General features: G+C 41.9%; 1 protein-coding gene across 4 annotated transcripts in view; it reads left to right on the forward strand.

The window, feature by feature from the left end:
• The window catches only part of RAI14 (retinoic acid induced 14), a 138,771-nt gene that overhangs the window by 115,263 nt on the left and 4,311 nt on the right, over positions 1 to 19,197 (forward strand). For 3 of the 4 annotated variants that reach the window (XM_084783705.1, XM_084783707.1, XM_084783706.1), the window contains exons 6-16: positions 637 to 694; positions 1,456 to 1,526; positions 3,413 to 3,519; positions 4,253 to 4,431; positions 4,707 to 4,735; positions 5,865 to 5,951; positions 7,321 to 7,407; positions 11,506 to 11,560; positions 13,804 to 13,922; positions 15,456 to 16,985; positions 18,633 to 18,782. In XM_084783705.1, coding sequence (XP_084639831.1) covers positions 637 to 694; positions 1,456 to 1,526; positions 3,413 to 3,519; positions 4,253 to 4,431; positions 4,707 to 4,735; positions 5,865 to 5,951; positions 7,321 to 7,407; positions 11,506 to 11,560; positions 13,804 to 13,922; positions 15,456 to 16,985; positions 18,633 to 18,782 — 2,472 coding nt within the window. The remainder of the gene's footprint in view (positions 1 to 636; positions 695 to 1,455; positions 1,527 to 3,412; positions 3,520 to 4,252; positions 4,432 to 4,706; positions 4,736 to 5,864; positions 5,952 to 7,320; positions 7,408 to 11,505; positions 11,561 to 13,803; positions 13,923 to 15,455; positions 16,986 to 18,632; positions 18,783 to 19,197) is intronic. The other variant, XM_084783708.1, reaches the window with a different exon arrangement.

A 19,197-nucleotide genomic window follows, 5' to 3' on the forward strand; every position in this document is an offset into this window, starting at 1 on the left:
GGGGGGTGATGACAAATGGGAGGTTGCTTTGTTAGAGGAGGAGGGCTGGCGATTGCGGGGGTGGGGGGGTGGGGTGGGGGGGCAGGGTGGAGGAAGCCACAGAAGGCTGAGACAGACAGAGAGCCTGGAGGAGGAAGAGGAGGGTCTAGAGAAGAGGACAGGCTGCTGCTGAGAGAGTGGTTAGGGGGCAAATGTACGGAAGCTAAAGGACCACTGGCGACCTTGGCTTGGGCAGATACCTGACCTAAGTGGGCTGAGGAGTAAATAGGAGATGAGGAAGCAGATGGTAGGCAACTTGGACAAAGCTGGTTTCAGCAAGGGGGACAGAGAATGAGAGAAGAGATGGGAAAAATACAGGACCCACCGGGGAGATCTTACAGCGCGGGTGTTAACCGGTGGGTTTGGGCAGGTGATGTAAGAGAAGAGCGAATAAGCGGAGCAGCAGAGGGGTGACCATACATAGCTGGTGCCATGGTTATTTGGACGTGTATCTTCTTCCTCACAAAAGGGAGCTCAGAACGTGGAGCTGATGCTTGTGCGTGCCCATCTGAAAAAGTGATGCTTGGAGGAGAAGGGTGGACTCAGTGGCATTTGTGCAGCTACTTTAAGATACTTTTTTTTTTTTTTGTCTCACAGTGCAAAAGCCCAGCTGAAAGTCTTGACAACTCTGGGAAGACAGCTTTACATTATGCAGGTACGACGTTCATTCTCTTATTCGTCCTTTTCCACTGGAAGAAGCTGTCCAATTGTCATTTAACTGTACTCTTCCTGGGGTTGCTATCTGTAGTTCCCTGACGCTCCCATTTTACTCAGTTTGTACGTCGCACACAGACTCAAGGAGTGCACCTACAATTAGTTTCCTGCTGTGCAACCAGTTACCATGGTTAATACATTCAAGACAGGCTAAGAGTACAGCTCAGCGATGAAAGGCTTCGGCTTTAAGCTCCAATACCAAACACACGTGCATATGTATGCGTATATATGCACATAGATTTTTAAACCAACTTAAATTTTCTTCTTAGAGAGTAATGAGCACTTGTGGGTTTTGGGGACTGGAAGATGCTGGGGTTTGTTTTGTTTTGCTATTTGGGGATCATGGTTGAACGTTGATTGTATCTGTAAATATTTGGCTTTCCTGTCTGTCACAGCTTCAAGTGACAGATATTGATGTTGAAGTCCCCGGAGCGAATAAATATATACTTAATTTTATTTCTAGTTGTAGAAAAGCCAAGCCCTGTGGTCAGCTAAATCAAAAGCTTGCCTCCAGGTAACTGGGAGTCCATGGCTGTAGCTTTGGTGAATGCTGGAATTAAGCAGCGTTTTTAAACACCTGTTACAGCACAGCCTTTCCTACACCTTTTCTCTTCAGTGCTGTCTGCCTGATAGGCAGAAAAGTGAGCTCTCCCTGGTCATCTGGGTTGTTTGTGACTGACTGTGGTGTTTTTCCTTCCTCAGCGGCACAGGGATACCTTCAAGCCGTGCAGGTCCTCTGTGAGCACAAGAGCCCCGTAAACCTTAAAGACTTGGTGTGTACAGGTGGACACTAAGGGAAACGGGGTTGCGGGTTGCTACCAAGACTTTAAAGACCTTAGTAGTTGGCAAAATTCTACCAATTTTCAACCAGAATTTTTTTCCTGCAAAATGGCGTATATGTTAATCCTTATGAATCTCTAAATCATTAATAATGTTGCAGGGTATGTTTCTTAAGTGCATACATTTTATAAGTATATATCTGTGTTCTACCATTAGCCCAAATATGAATAAGACTTTGTTTCTTGACTTATAAAAATGGAAAATTTGTGTGTGTGTGTGTGTGTGTGTGTGTGTTGTTGTTGTTGTTGTTGTTGTTGTTGCTGTGACAGAGTGCCCAACTACAGCAACTTAGGAAAGGAGGGCTTCCTTTTGCCTCACAGGTCAGGCCAGCCTGGCAGGCAGGTCACAGCTGTGAGAACCTGAGGGAGCTAGTTACACTGCAGCCATAGTTGGGAATAAAAGTGAGACTAACACTATTTCCCAACTTGCTTCCTTTTTGTTCCATTCTAGTTTAGAAAGCCCCTCACACAAATGCCCATGCATTTGTCCCCAAAGTCATTCTAAATCTTCTCCCGCTGATGATCAGTGTAAAGCATCAGGGATTTCTAATTAGCAATCCTATTGTTTTCTTTTGATTTGTGGGTGTCATCTTGCATGATTCCTAGAACTTTCCCAACTCTGAAGAGAACTTTTAGTCTGTTTAAACCTCACTGGCCTACTGTGAGGATGAATTTGCGTGCCTGTGCTGTGTGGTTCAGTGTTCCATGGCATACTACAGCATGAGAATTGGCATGCGCACACTTTCCCTTCATCAAGCAAATACATTTGCTCTTTCTGAGCCTCGGGGCAGGTTAAACAACTCTATTCCCTCGACTCCTGTGTACTCCAAGCCTGAAACTTGTTAAGCCATGGTAGGTGTCACACGTGTCTGAAATATACACATTACAAAGTCTCTCATACGAAAAAAACATACACAAACGAACTTCATAGGTAGCCTTGAGTCCTAGTCCCAAGGTACCTACATTTATAGTCCCAAATACCTATATTCTAAAATCTGGAATACTTCTACCATTGATTCTAGATTTTGTTTGTTTGGTTGGTTGGTTTTAGATTATATATATATATATATTATATATTATATATATATTATATTATTCCAAACACTTATATATAAGTGTTTCATTTGCATATATGTATGTGCACCACCACGTGTGTGCCTGGTCCCTGCAGAGGTCAGAGGGCCTCAGATCCCAGGAACTGGGGTTATAGATGGTTGGTTGTGAGGTGCTACAATTGTATCCGAGTACTCGGGAAAAGCATTAAAGAACCATCTCTCCAGCCCCAATAATTTTATTTTTAAAGTTTACATTTAAAATGTTGCATGGCTTATCCATTGGAGGAGTGCAGCACTCTTGAGGTTAGGTGACATAATGAGCAAGTCGGTTCTCTGTCCTATATGTGCCTGCAGGGGCTGGAGCACAGGTCTTTGGCAAGAGCAGCATATGCTCTTAACTGCTGAGCCATTTCTCCAGCCTCTACTCACTTTCAGCTCAACACACTTAGTGTGTATACTACTGTCTTACATTTCCAGGCAGAGCCAGTGATAGCTAATGGAGCAGGCAACCAAAACATCAGGGACTTCCAGAGAAAAGACAGCTAAAGTCAGTGACACTGCATAAAGTTCTGCTTGGTGCGATGGTGTATGACATTATGTATTGCACTTACGCTTAGTGTGACGGCGGCCCTAAGGGGGCGTAGAGTATCGCGGTGGGTGACAGAGGAGACAGCACAAGAAGTCAGGAGAGAAACGTGGAAAGGACAAGGGTTTTGCAGTCCTGGTCTTTGGGACTGGAGTTACCATCTGGAGTTTCTCTCCTAGGATGGGAACATACCCCTGCTTGTCGCAGTACAAAGTGGCCACAGCGAGGTCTGTCACTTTCTCCTGGATCATGGAGCAGATGTCAACTCCAGAGACAAAAATGGAAGGTACCACAAGTCTAGGCAGAAATCATAACTTCGGTGATACACATTTTTAAAAAAATGTTATAAAGTGGTTTCCTTTTTAACTTTCTACTTTGCTGATCACTAAGAATCTGTTATGACTTTTTAAAAATTCCCCAGACCTTCACTGGGAGAATTTCTAGCTTAATCTACAGCAAAACTAATTGAATATTGAATTGAGTAAGCTATTTCCCATGATTTTGCATCTTAAACAAAATAAATATGTTGGATGCATTTAAAAATCATTTTAAAGGCAGGCTTGGGCAGAAGGCAGAGGCAGGTGAATCTCTGAGTTCAAGACCAGCTTGGTCTACAAAGCAAACTTCAGGACAACCCGGGCTACAGAGGGAAACCCTGTCTTGAAACAACAGTGAAATAATAATAATAATTTTAATAGTGTAAGTTATTTAAAGTACTAGAGGTGAAAGAATCCAGCCTGTGAAATAAGCATGGCATTTGTACCAGTCACAGGGTTTCTCTCACTGTACAGCAAGTGTGGATGGGCTATGCTAGATATGGTTTCATGTTTTGATTTAGTCTAAAGTTTTAAAAATGCCACTTTATTTCCATCTTGACAGTATCCCACTTAGTTCTCAGAGGACTGGAAGTTTAATTTCATTAAATCCTCCTTTCCTTGTTTTTAAGATAGATGAGTCCCAGGAAAGTGTTTTTACTTGGTTATTACTAAACTAATGTCACATTTTTTTTTTATCTCTAGAACTGCTCTCATGCTGGCTTGTGAAACTGGCAGCTCTAACATTGTGGAAGCCTTAATTAAAAAGGGTGCAGACCTGAACCTTGTAGATTCTCTTGGACACAATGCCTTATATTATTCCAAACTCTCAGAAAATGCAGGAATTCAAAGCCTTCTATTATCCAAAATCTCTCAGGATGCTGGTATGTGAAAGAAAATAGCCAATGTTGTTTTAAATTTATCCACTCATTCCCCCGAAAGGATAAAAGAATTTGTGCAGTATGATAAGTTTTATTATTCTTCTAAACATATGCTTGAAAAAAAATGAAGTGATAAATGTTGTGTATGGGGTGTGTGTGTGTGTGTGTGTGTGTGTGTGTGTGTGTGTGTGTGTGTGTGTCCATCCACCCAACATTTGTAAAAGATATGAGTCGTTATGGTTCTTATAGTTTTTTTTTCTTTCACTTTTTCTCTTTAGATTTAAAGACCCAAACAAAACCAAAGCAGGTATTTATCCCGGGGGCAAGGGTCTTTTTTAAAAATAAGATTTGCTTGTGACAATATGAACATGTTGAAAATAAACATGGTGGTTCATTAGGACAGCAATTAAAAACTGGTTGAAAATACTTAAGGCTTGGCCTAATTTGGAGTAAATGATTCATTGTTACATGGTGGCAAATATTTAACAATTTTATTATGTTGTTTTAAAAGTCTGTATTTCATACTTAACTGCCATTTATTTGTTAATTTAATAAAGTACATTGTTATAGACTGATGTGAAAATATTCAATGTGGTTAAATCTTAAAACTAAATGAAAATATTGTAAATATATCCTGTGGGTAATTATATATATATATATATATATATATATATATATATATATGTGTGTGTGTGTGTGTGTGTGTGTGTGTGTGTGTGTATACATATATATACATACACACACACATATATATAACCATGAAATTGTTAAGGTATTTGTGAAAAATAAGAGACCCAGCCTTTTAATTTTAATTGCAGTTTTTAAAACTGTCATCGTTGTTACACAGAATAGCGATGGAGACATTTGCTTATTGGGAGTTTTTCCTAAAAGCACGCTGGCTCTCTGTGTATGTCTGGCTCTTTTGTATATTTATACACCAAGGTTTTTAAGACATAGAAAGTGGACACTTAATACTGAATTTATTATGTGCTAACTGTTACTTATCAGGAACCTTTGCATATAAGGCTCTCCTCTCCCCCTCATTTTTTAAAAAGTGGTGGAGATGCAGTGGGGTGGTGAACGGAAGCCACACAGAAGTGCATAACACTCTGCGTTAAGAGAGAAAGCTGGCTCTGAATGCATTCTGGGTTCTAAATTATGATAGGCATGCCTTCCTCCTTTCCAGTTCTGCATATCACCTTAATCCAGTTGTCTTTTTTTTTTTTTTAATCTTCTTGCCATGAAAGCATGGGTTGCTGGAAGGAAATGTAGCACATGCATGTCCCTTGTGTTCTGTGGGCAGTGTGTTTCAGGACTTGACGAAGTTAGGAATGCGTAACTACCAGGTTGTTCTCGTGTGTTTGCTGCAGCTCCTTGCTCAGACTTTACTAACATAACTAACCCACCTCCATTCTTTGGACTGTGATAACTTTCAGCATGATCAAGTCTCTAAAATAAGCTCAGAAAGAAGTGGAACTCCAAAAAAACGCAAAGCTCCACCACCTCCTATCAGTCCTACCCAGGTAAAAGCGAAAGCGGACGAACTGTAGATAAAACCAGAAGCCGTCGTTCTGTGTCTAGGTTCAAGGGGATGGTGTTGTAATACTGGCCCCTCAGCGCACGTTCTAAATCTTTGTTAGTAGTTTTTCCATTTCAAGCCGTGGGGGCTGGGTATGTAGCGTGATAATAGAGCACCTGCCAAGTGGATGAGTCCCTGGGTTGGATCTCCAGAAGAATACATCACACACACACACACACACACACACACACACACACACACACACACACACTCAGAGAGAGAGGAGAGAGACAGAAGAGACAGAGAGAGAGAGAAGAGACAGAGACAGGAGAGAGAGAGGAGAGGGAGAGAGAGGGAGAGACAGAGAGGAGAGAGAGGAAATGACAATGGCAGTTATTAAACTGGAATGTTGTAGGTTTTATCTATCTCCTAATTATAATTTCACAGTGTACTTTTTTGAAGCCTCAAGGAAATTCCTGTAAATCTTATGACCAAGCTCCTTCCCCAAGATAATCTCAGATGGTGTTAGTTCCTCTTATTAACAGCTCTAGCAGAGTGCAGAGGGCATGACTAGCTAGTGAAGACATAGATGATAATGCATTTTAGTTCTTCAAATGTTGGTATAATATATTTGCCTTTCTTATTACATTTATGATTGGCCAATATTAACAGTGCTTTGTTTCTGAGTTCATAGTAACAACTTCAGGGGAGCAAGAACAAAAAAAAAAAAAAAGGAGAAGAAAGAAAGAAAGAAAGAAAGAAAGAAAGAAAGAAATGTCAAGTAAAAGCAGGTTAGGTTTTATAGAAAAGCATCAGTTATCAAGAAGATAGTCCATGGGCTAGAGAGATGGCTCCAGAGGTTAAGAGCACTGGCCGCTCTTCCAGAGGTCCTGAGTTCAGTTCCCAGCAACCACATGGTGGCTCACAACCATCTATAATAAGATCTGGTGCCCTCTTCTGGTGTGCAGTTGTACATGCAGATGCAACATTGTATACATAATAAATATTTTTTAAAAAGAAGATAGTCCATATTTAAAAGTGGAGAGGACTGTCAAATCTGGTAAGTACTTGTAAATTTGCTGGCATATTCATTAGTAGTGTTCTCAACCCACAATAGAACTTTATAGTACTTTATAACTATACAGAACTTTATAACTAGCTGTTGCTAGTTAGTATAGTGGCGTTACTTAGTTACACTCTCACAGCCTTCAGAAACACTTGAAGTGGCTGAAATGCCTTGAGGATTTTTACCCTGAATTAAATGAAACAATATATGCCTATAGTTAGATTTAACCCTAGGGGTTGTTCAGCACCGAAAAAGACAAGAGTTGGAAGGCCCATCTTTTATTAGTGGATTTCTTTTTCCTTTTCAGTTGAGTGATGTGTCTTCCCCACGATCAATAACTTCTACACCACTTTCGGGAAAGGAAGCAGTATTTTTTGCTGAAGCACCTTTTAAGGTATCCCCTGTCTGTGTTCAAGTTTCTTACTGTGTTTATGATACCTGATGGCCTTGCTTTAATTTATACAATGCTGTGAAAGCCAGATTACACTTTTGAATCACTATTTCATGACATTTCACCAAGAAGAGCTCATTGATTATTTTTCCCAGCATAGATGATAAAAACAAGACTAATAATTTTTAAATAAGAGATTAAATATCATTTGCATAAAATCTTGAGCTCATAGAAGCAGAGAGTAAAATGGTGGTTCCTGAGGTTGAAAAGACTGAGAACTTGAGACGACGTTGAAGTAGAAGGGATTTCAGCATCCATTAGCTAGTTCCGTGATGAGCGTTCACAGTGTGTTTAAGTCTTTAAAACCATGGAGGCCTAGGGAGATGACCCGGTGGATAAAATACTTGCCCAATGAAGAGCTGAGGCTACAGCTTCAGAATTCATGTAAATGGGGTTTCTGTAACATGAGTCAACTGTCCTTTCATTCTTAGGGTGACATGGGAGGTGGAGACAGGGAAATCCCCCCAAACAGAGGAAAAATGGTAAGAGACCCTGTTGCAAACAGAGAGGGAGGCAAGGTGAACACTCAGGTTTGTCATCTGTCCCCTGTACTCGCCCATGGTGCACATGCATCCACATTCACACGCAGTGCATTCACACAGATGTGTAGACACAAAAATGATAATTATTGGAAGGAAGTTTTTGGAACTTTTAACCACAAGAAAATTAATACTTGAATCAATGTTAAATGGCACAATTTAGCCATTCTTCATCATATAAATCAAGACATCACTATGTATACAATAAATATATACAATGCTTATAAATTAAGCTTTAAATTTTTTAATTTATTTACTTTATGTGATGAGTGTTTTGTCTACGTGACTAATGGCACCATGTGCATGCAGTGCCTTCAGAGGCCTGAAGAGGGCATTGGATCCCCTGAGACTAGAGTTACAGACAATTGTGATACAGCATATGGCGCTGGGAATTGAACCCAGGTCCTCTGGTAGATCAGCCACTATTCTTAAGCCCTGAGCCATCACTCCAGCCAAAATTAAAACCCTTAGAAGCTGAAAGTGGTACAAATTACCTTCTTCTGGTTGGTAGCACTCATCTAATTTATTACAGACTATAGATTGTTTATAAAATGGCAGTAATATTCCTTTCAATTCTCTACATGAAATACAGTGTACTATATTGGATGCTAGGATAGAAAAAAAATACATTATTAATAGAGGCAGATGTGGTGGTACACACACCTGAAGTGCCAGGCTAAGGAGGCAGAGGCACAAAGATCAAAAGTCTAATGCTAACCTAGTATGTATAGCAAGTGCTCTGTTTCAAACAAACAAACAAACAAACAAAGCAGAACCTAGGGATTTAGCTCAGTGGTAGAGTGTTTGCCTAACACACAGAAGCCGTAGAGTATGCCCCTGGTGTAATTATAAAAAGACTGCCAGTGAGAAGAGTGCTGTAAAATAAACACTGTTGTCATTTAGTTTAACAGCTAAGATCTCCATTTTGGCAAGCATGCTAGACCACAAAGGTTATCAATACTATCAGAAACTGGGTGGCATCTTATTCTGTAACTGTTTCTAAATTTAAACATTTCCAGGTATAAAGTATATTGCAAAAAAAGCAAAAGAGTCTGGCGTGGTGGTGTGCACACCTTTAATCCCAGTGCCTGGGAAGGCAGGGGCAGGTGGATCTCTGTGAGTTTGAGGCCAGGATGGTCTACAGAGCAAGTCCAGGACAGCCAGGGCTACACAGAGAACCCCTGACTTAAAAAAACAAAAACAAACAAACCCCCACCCCACCCCCAAAGAAAAGGAAAGGAAAGGAAAATGAAGGGTCTGTAGAGACGGCTTCGTGGTTAATGCAGCTCTTGCAGGAGACCTGAGTTCTGTTCCCACCACCCACACCGAGCCTCTCACAGCTGCCTCTACGCCCAGCTCCAGAGGGTGACACCACTGCTGGACTCTTCAGGAACACTTACATAATTAAAAATAGTGCAATTATTACAAAATGGTGCAGAGACAAGAACGTACCAAGAACTAATCCTCCTACCAAGTTGAGTTGACATAATGCAACCAAAACAATAAGAAACGGTTTGCTCATAGCTTTACATTAGTATGAAATTCTTTTGGAAATTTTAGATGGTCCACTAGGCCTTATTTCATTTGGAAAGTATTTTAAAGAGGAGGGGGATATCTCCTTAATACTTGCTTACCTAAGAACCAGTAGGAAGCTGTGCTTTGGATGAAATAAAAATTTATAATGGTTAAAATGAATCCCACCTGCGAGGTTGATTACAAACTTACATCCTCCGACTTAGACTTACTAAAGACAAATTCTGAAACCCATTCCCACACTCTGTCATTTGCTTCACTAGGCGGTATTAACAGCTCTGAACACTTAGACAGGGCAGCATGAGGGCGTCATGGCCCTGTCATTAGTGTCATGATGTCTTCCAATATGTCTGTGGCTCCAAAGAAAAAATGCATTCCAGCCAGTGGTACCATGAATTGTAACTTTCCAGAGTAAGACAGACTCTAATTCCTAAACAATGAAACACTAAACAAGACTTCTTTTTTTTTTTTAATGACAATTATTAAGCTCACACCTTTAATCACAGCACTTAGGAGGCGGAGACAGGCAGATCTCTGTGAGTTCAAGACTAGCCTGGTCCAGGACAGTCAAGACTATACACAGAGAAACGCTGTCTCAAAAACAAAAACAAACAAACAAAGCAAAACAAAAACAAAAACACAAGTATTTAGAATGGCTGAAGTTTAAAAAAGACAAACATTGTTGATGATAAACTATAGTAGAATTAGACCTGTCATATTCTGCAGATGGGGTTGTAAAGTATTAGATATTTTGTATGTTTGACAATTTCTTTACAAGTTAAATATGTGACTACTGTGTGGTCTAGTCCTATCTGTTTACCCAACGAAAGGAAAAAAATGTCTATGCAAAGTTCTATACTTAAATGTCACTGCTTTATTCACACTGCTCATAAGCTGAAAACTGTGTAAATGTATCCGAAATTGAGTGGATCCAGGTAATAAGACATGTCTATGTGAGAGAATATCATTCAATGAAAAGAAGAAATGAGCTGTGTGCTGTGAAAACAGCACCAGAAATAGAAAGCCATGGTTATGAGCAGGAAAAGCTAGACACAGAGATACCCTTGCTGTATACATTCCTTCACAGCCACTTTAGAGAACGACAAAGGGCAGTTCCGGCTGCCTGGGAGCAGAGCAGGCTCTGATGGGCTGTGCTGGGGATGACTGGTGAAAACCTGTGAGTGTCATAGGGTCTCAGTGTGCATGCATTTGTCACAATGTCAAGAACCTGTCAGCTGTCCTTGGAAACAGTTTACAGTGTGAGCTGTATAAAGCCGAAGAAAGAAGGACAGGCCAGCCCTATCTCTCAGAAAGATAAGCACTTGTCAAAAGTAAGCCACTCTTAACACAGACCAGCTTCATGTGTACCTATCACTGTAGCTCATCTAGATAAAACATGGTGATTTCTCACGAGTTGTATGTTTGAAATGAGGGTTTCTTTAAAGCTCTAAGGAGCATTGCCATATATTAACCAATTTCCAGGGACAAACAGTCTTAAGGGAATCAACTATCAGGCCAAGACTGTGGAGATTTGTAGTCCCTTACAAAAATGTTTTCCTCCTTGATATTTTTTTTTAAATTAACAGCAGAAAATTGTAAATGTAAAAAAGGGCATTCTGTTTAATTTATTTTAGCCAGCGTATGATGCAGATAAGTACCATTTTTATTTAACATCATTATGAAAGTGAGCTTTGCTGTCTCAGGTTTTAGTTCAGAAATGAGCTGCTACATAAATATAGTTTAAACTATAACTAAATTGTTTCTGAAGAATGTCTGAGTATATCCCCTGCAGTTTCTGATATTTTCAAAATGCTACTTTTCTGTTAGATTTTCCACCATTTTGCTAGTAGATTAGCACCAGCTCTTCTTTCATCGGCTCAGGGAGGGAAGTCAGTTTGATTCCTTAGTGTAATGGACACTGTGTTTAGGAGTGTTTTTTTAGAAGCCATTTTTGTGCTTCTACACACAGGCTGAGATCAGCTCTATACAAGAAAACAAGGACAGACTGAGCGACAGCACTACAGGTAAGGACAGGAGGGCCGATTTCCTTCCTCACACTATACTTCATTTGTAACCTGTTTACACAGAGAGAGCGGGGGCCAGGCAGTGTAAGCTCGTGAGAACCAGCCATGCCCACCACAAGACTATGAGCAATGCATAGGCTGTGCTTCCTACACTGCAAGGGGCCTTAGTTTCCATGTTAAAGAATTAAACTTGGGTATTAAAAAAAATAAATCTGTTTTCATTTGTCACTCACAGTATCTTCTCCAGTTATGAATGCAGGCAATAAATCACATTAGTAGAGCAGTGGCAATGCCAAGAGGGCTCATAACTTCCTGTCACCTCACTGTTGTAGACATGTTCAAATGCCATTTGTTGTACCTCCCATCAAAAGTACGGCCATTATTGGAGCTGCTTTCAGTCTTAATAGTGTGTTACAAATAAGCTTTCAGAGTGCTATAGCCTGTGTATGTATCATATGCATTTACAGTTTGGGGATGCAGTCCATAGATTTTACAACCCAAGCTCTCAGCTTGCAGCATCACAAGCTTACTGCATCCAAGCAGCAAGTTATGTCACCAAGATAGATGGGATCATGTACCTCCGTTGCTATCACAAGCTACCCACAATGCCATGCATGGGTTCTGGGTATGCTCAGATAAAGAGAGTGCCCGAAAATCAAATGCAGTTACAATGGCTTCACCAAGCCAGGGCTTAGTAAATGGAGTCTTTGAAAAGTCTCACCTGGGATCACAACTCTGAGACTAGCCTGTGCTATGTGGTAAAAACCCTCTCTCAAAAAGGAAAAAAAAAGTCCCTTTTAATGGAGATGCAACTATCTAGACTCACTTTGTCTCAAAGGATATAATATATCTTTAGAATTATGCTTAAATGATTTCAAAGGTCCCCTTTGTCCAATATTTAGTTTCTTAGAGTTATTGTACATTTCATATGTATGTGGATTTATGGACATTAGAAATTAAATTTTCTACTTCCTGTAGAGATCAATTAATGTTGCTGAATAAATGTTACATTGAATACTTTAAAAGAATCCATTATTTAATAGAAGTAATTTAAATTTCAGTTGCCTAGAATTGTTCCTATGCTCTCGATCTGTTAATTCATCTCCCAAGAAAATGACCACCCACCGAGCTTCATGTTAAGGAGACTCAGAAACTGTCGTGTAGTCATCACACAGGATGGCGCCTTAGTGTCAGACACAAGGTTTTCTGTGAAGGAACCCATCACAGAAAGTTTTGCATCCATCCAAACAAAGATTTCCATCTCTGCATTAAATGGCTGTGGGAAAACGTTTTGAGGCACTTAAGAATGTTCCTTGTGTCAGTGAGCACTCGGGAGTCTTCCTGTGTCAGCGAGCACTCGGGAGTCTTCCTGTGTCAGCGAGCACTCGGGAGTCTTCCTGTGTCAGTGAGCACTCGGGAGTCTTCCTCTGTCCATGAGTACTTGGGAGTCTCTCTTGGCTTAGCACTCTGCTCAGTATCCCTTTAATGTTTTGGTATGAAAATTAGTACATTTAAAACATGTGATTTACCAACAGTGGTCATCTTAGGACTAGAAGAGATCACTTCATGCTATGTAAGTCAGTGAGCGCTTCTTAGGAACGTTTGAGTGTGTCCTGAAGGGTCCGTGCATGGACTTCTGTAGATGAGCAGTCAAGTGTGTGTGGGAGTGTCTACAGAACACAGCAGAAACCATGAGCGTGAGGAAAAGGGGAATCTAGGAAGGAGTTTGTAAGTCATGAACCTCAAAAATCCGATGAAACACTTGAACTAAAAGAAATGAGCCCCCAACCCCCATCCCCAGTACACATTAGGAAGGCAGTTCTGGTGGTCCTGTGCAGGCGACGTTTTACTGGGAAGAACAGAGAGTTGGGGCACTGTGACTTGACTGCAGAGTGCCCAAGCAAGGTGTTAAAGCCTGAATAATCAGGGTACGAAATAAACTAGATAAAGAGAGACCTCTAAAATACTCACAGCCGGGACATAGGAGGCACAGAGAGAAAGGGAAAAGACTTGGGCTATGGGAATTGAAGTTAATGGAAACTGCAGCAAAGCGGTGAACTTTCACAGTCTTCCATCCATACAGCCCTGTCTGGGACACATTGGGCTTGCAGTTCCACAGATGAAAACACGGCCCTGGGAAGCTGCTGGTGCCCCACCTGGCTGGGCAGGGGTTGGAGGAATAACACTTGAATTTTCTATTGAATTCTTACGATAGGTTCACATTCTCTTTCTCTTTTCCCAAGGTGCTGACAGCTTATTGGATATAAGTTCTGAAGCTGACCAACAAGAGCTTCTTGTCCTATTGCAAGCAAAAGTTGCTTCCCTCACATTGCACAACAAGGAGTTACAAGATAAATTGCAGGTCGGTAAATAATGGCACTGACACTACTCTGAAAGGTTAAAATATTGGTTTGTTCAAGAGTAGTCAGTTCAAGCCACACAATTTCCTTCTTTTTAAATCTAGTCAGCTTCAAAACTCTTAATGGTTTCATATTATTTGTTCATTAGTCCTATTTCTGAAAATTGCTAAATTATGTATAATTATATATAGTTTGATAAGTATAGCAACAAATAAAAATCTTAAATATGAAATATAGATAAAATTCATTTATATAGGACCGGAGAGATGGCTCAGCGGTTAAGGGCACTTGCTGCTCTTCCAGAGGACCCAGATTCAGTTCCCAGCACCTACAGGGCAGCTCACAACTCCAGTTCCAGCTATGGATTTCTCTATTAACTGTCACACGCCTATAATTAGAAGCATCTCTGATCAAGACTAGGCAGAGCACTAATCTGTGACCATTTGGTAAAACAAACAATAATAGTGGGTTCCCTCCATCTCTGTGGTCTGTGACCTCCTCAGTCATGGGTTCTTGGCATGTTTTGACAGACCAAGTATACGTTCCCTACAGTAGAGGGGCCTCAGACCCAATGAGAAACATCATACCACTGTTGCATCAGGCAGCACATCTTGCCTGGCCGGTCACTGTTGTAGGTCACAGAGTTCACTGATGGGGTAAGATTGTTGATGACTTTTCTTTCCCATCAGCCTACATAGCACCTTCTGGCTGTGAGATGTAGCCAGTAGAGAAGACGTTTACGGCTCAGCTACAACTGGTTTCTCCTTATCTTGTAACCAAAGTAAATCTGGCAACTGAGTCTTACCGTTAAGTTCCTGTGGGCAAACAAGAGTGCTGTCGATCACATGTGTTGTTATAGGGGCCTTAGGGTGTCTACAAGGAAGACTTCATAGAGAAGTATCCCGTACACTTAGCTCTGGGACTTTCCGCTAATAACCCATGGCTTCTGGCAGGAGCATTGCCCATTCATGGAGAGTACCTCTACTCAAACTCACATTTTTTAGATTATAACTTAATATCCTTATAAGATAAATAGTAAGTTTCCATATGGCTGCTCCATGCACCCTTAGTTTGGGTTACCCTTCATCCCTCCTCCCGCCTCCTGGTCCCTATCCACCCACCTCCTTGCTTAGACCTTTACACATGGAAATTTTATCCTTGAAGTTTTTAATGAACATGATACCAGCCATTGATTTAGTAAAACTGGTCTCTAATCATCTTAAGGACCTGATAGAAAATAACTATGCCATGCTTTGGGCAATTGAAATGAGATAAGAAACAAAGGGGAAAGATGAAACAAATTCTAATGTTTTTAAAATGCAGAAATGACCTGTGCAAATAGAACCCTGAAGGGGCTTACACTGTGAGTCTGGCTCTCATGCCAAAGACCATTGTGTTCTCACAATCTAGGAGTGCACGTGCAAAATTATAACACTGCCCTTCCACACCTAAACTTCAGCTTGTCTCTTGCATTCTGGTCGTTTGCACACCTAGCCACTCCTCGGTGTTACTTCCATTTCTGGTTTCTTTCCCAGGCCAAATCGCCCAAGGAGGCTGAAGCTGACCTAAGCTTCGACTCTTTCCATTCCACCCAGACTGACCTGACCTCATCCCAGGGCAAATCTATTGAAGCCCCTTCCTCAGATGCCAAATCATCTCCATCTGCTGAGGACCCAGTGGGGAAGTCCACTGTTGACAGCAGTGTCAGGATCCAGCAGCTACAAGATACCTTGCACGACTTGCAGAAGCGATTGGAGAGCTCGGAAGCAGAGAAGCAACAGCTCCAGGCTGAACTCCAGTCGCAAAGGACAGACCTGTTGTGCTTGAACAACGCAGAGATTTCGGAGAATGGCTCTGACCTCAGTCAGAAACTCAAAGAAACGCAGAGCAAGTATGAGGAGGCCATGAAGGAAGTCCTCAGTGTGCAGAAGCAGATGAAACTGGGTCTCCTCTCCCATGAGAGTGCAGATGGCTATTCCCATCCCCGAGAGGCGAGGGTCACGGATGAGGAAATTGATGCCCTAAAGCAAGACCTGCAGAATGCACTGGAGGAGAGTGAGAGGAATAAAGAGAGGGTGAGAGAGTTAGAAGCAAGTCTTGCGGAGAAGGAAAAGGCTGGGGCGACCAAGCCACCTACAGAAGAATGCGAGGAGAGGAAAAGCTCCCACTGCTCCATTATTGAGAATATGAATAAGGAGAAGGCGTTTTTGTTTGAGAAATACCAGCAGGCCCAAGAAGAAATCATGAAACTGAAGGATACACTAAAGAGTCAGACGCCACCAGAAGCCCCTGACGATGCTGGGGACATGAAAGAGGCCATGAACAGGATGATAGACGAACTCAACAAACAGGTGAACGAGCTGTCACAGCTGTACAAAGAAGCCCAGGCGGAGCTGGAGGATTACAGGAAGAGGAAATCTCTAGAAGATGCCACCGAATACGTTCATAAAGCTGAACACGAGAGGCTGATGCACGTGACAAACCTGTCCAGGGCCAAGGCAGAAGAAGCACTGTCGGAGATGAAGTCTCAGTATTCCAAAGTGTTGAACGAGTTGACTCAGCTCAAACAGCTGGTGGACGCTCACAAAGAGAACTCCGTGTCCATCACAGAACATTTACAAGTGATAACGACGCTGCGCACAACGGCCAAAGAGATGGAAGAAAAAATAAGCAGCCTCAAAGAGCGCCTTGCAAGCAAGGAGGCGGAAGTCGCAAGGCTGGAAAAAAAATTCCTGGAGGAGAAAGCGGCCATGACCGATGCAATGGTCCCCAAGTCTGCCTATGAAAAGCTCCAGGCATCCTTAGAGAGCGAAGTGAACGTGTTAGCAACAAAATTAAAGGATTCGGTAAAAGAGAAAGAGAAAGCCCATTCGGAGGTTGCCCAGGTTCGAAGTGAGGTCTCACAGGTGAAAAGGGAAAAGGAAAGCATCCAGATGCTCTTGAAATCCAAAGAGCAGGAAATATCTGAACTTCTGCAAAAATGCCAGCGAGCCCAGGAAGAACTTGCCGGGATGAAAAGATGTTCGGAAACCACCTCGAAACTGGAAGAGGATAAAGACGAGAAGGTTGGAGAAAATTCCTTGCTATTGGGTTTCTAGCACTAAGTCTTAATAAGGCCCTTCAGATTTTGCTGTACTAAACATTTACAGAATATGTTGGTAGCAACCTTTGTGACTATTCAGAGGCTCTGTGCATGTCTGTTCCTGTCACCAAAACCACTTTCATAGCCTGAAGAGCCAAAGTACACTTGTAATACTAGCACTTGTGAGGCCAAGGCAGGGTTTGCAAGTTGAAAGCTACCCCAGGTTACATAGTAACTCTGTCTTTTAAATACTTCAAAATGTATATAGGATATTTTTAAAGATCCAGAAATCCAGCAGTGCATAAGCACTCAGACACACAAATTAGAAACAGTAATAATTTAGCACAAGCTTTGCTAGTGTCTTAGTCAGGGTTGCTGTTGCTGTAATAAAACACCATGACCAAACCCACTTGGGGAGGGAAGGGTTTCTTTGCCTTAAATATCCATATCACTGGTCGGCATTGAAGGAAATCAGGTCAGGAACTCAAGCAGGGCTGGGACTGGGGCTGAGGGCAGGAGCTGATGCAGAGGCCACAGAGGGGTACTGCTTACTGGCTTGTTCCCCATGGCTTGCTTAGCCTGCTTGTATATAAATCCCAGAACTTCCAGTCCAGAGATGGTACCACCCATAATGGGCTGAGCCCTCCCCCATCAAACACTAAGCAAATTTCTGGCTCCCCACACTTTTCACTCTGTGAAAATGGGGATCAGAAAAAAAGTATTTGTAGTGACTCAGGTGGTGGGGAGAGGGTCACACTTCCTGTACTCTGGACCCCTAATACTAGCTGTGCTGGCTAGTTTTATGTCAACTTGATAGAGCTAGAGTCATCAGAGAGGAAGGAGCCTCTCTGTCTGTAAGACCGGACTGTGGGCAAGCCTGTAGGGCATTTCAATGTGATTCTGGATATGGTATAAAGGAGAGAAGGAAGCAAAAAGAAGGGCATTCAGGATGATTCTGTGCCTGAATTTTCTGTGTGTTCTCACTTCCTTATACTCTCAATGGCATTAGAGCCCTATTTATCTTAACTAGGGACTGGTGGGGTGACACGAGATGTTGTTTTCACTTTAAGGCAAGATGTCCAGAGGTGTTGGGGCTCCTCAGACTTACTGATTGTCCACCTCACTAAGTAGCAATGCCCATATTGACAGGGCATGAGGGATGCTTAGAGCTTTAAGATGCTGTGTAGGAGTTAAGTCTAGGAGTTAAGGCTATAAGTACTTGACTTTGTAGATGATAATCACTTCTGGATTCAAAGAGAGCTGAAGTTCTCTGTGTCACAGGACAGATGTCTCCAAATAATGTATTTGAGCCTTGTTCCTGTTTAGATTTTTATTGCACCACTTAATTTTAAAGAGAGGAACATTGGTGTTGTAGCCTTTCTTACCCTCATGCACTTAAAACACAATAGGCTTTATCCGAATGGCTCAGGTGCCAAGGTCCTTACTGATTGTGAGAATTTGTTATGCTTTAGTTTATGGACTTCCTTTAAAGGATAGAACAGGAATTAGACCAGAGACTCAAAGAAATGACTGATGTCGGAGGTATAGAAATATCCAGAATATTGCTTCTGCAGACACATCGCAGGCACATTACTCACCTACTAATTGAATTCTTCTCCTCCAACCTCAGATAAATGAGATGTCCAAGGAAGTCCTGAAACTGAAGGAGGCCCTGAACAGCCTCTCGCAGCTCTCCTACTCCACAAGTTCATCCAAGAGGCAGACCCAGCAGCTGGAAGTGCTGCAGCAGCAGGTCAAACAGCTGCAGAACCAGCTGGCTGTGAGTAGGCTTCTGTTCTCAGCCTGAGGTCGGTCGGGTGGAGGCTGAGCGAGTTTCGTACCAACTTAGCTGGCTGCGGTGAAAACAGTCCAGTGAGTCGAGGAGTCAGAGCTTGTTGATGAGAACAAGTGAGGGGAACAGTAGCTATATCTGTCACTGGGAAGGGAAAATCAGGGTAGCGAGAGGCTCCTGGTATTCCCTCATCCACTCCCTTGTCACTGTTTTTCTGTGATGGTCACTCCTCAGCTCTGGCAGTGATGAGAGCATCTTGTTAGAGGGTAATGCTTGTTGTATATATAATATTCAAAGATGCTTGTTGGTTTTCCTGCTTATTTTACTACTCCCAGGAAGGCATATTCTCTCATATTTTAGTTCTCTATGGCTATTCCAAAAAACTACAAACTTGTTTTTAGAC

This window comes from Acomys minous, assembly GCF_964271855.1.
Source record: "Acomys minous genome assembly, chromosome: 5".
Classification (NCBI taxonomy): Eukaryota; Metazoa; Chordata; class Mammalia; order Rodentia; family Muridae; genus Acomys; species Acomys minous.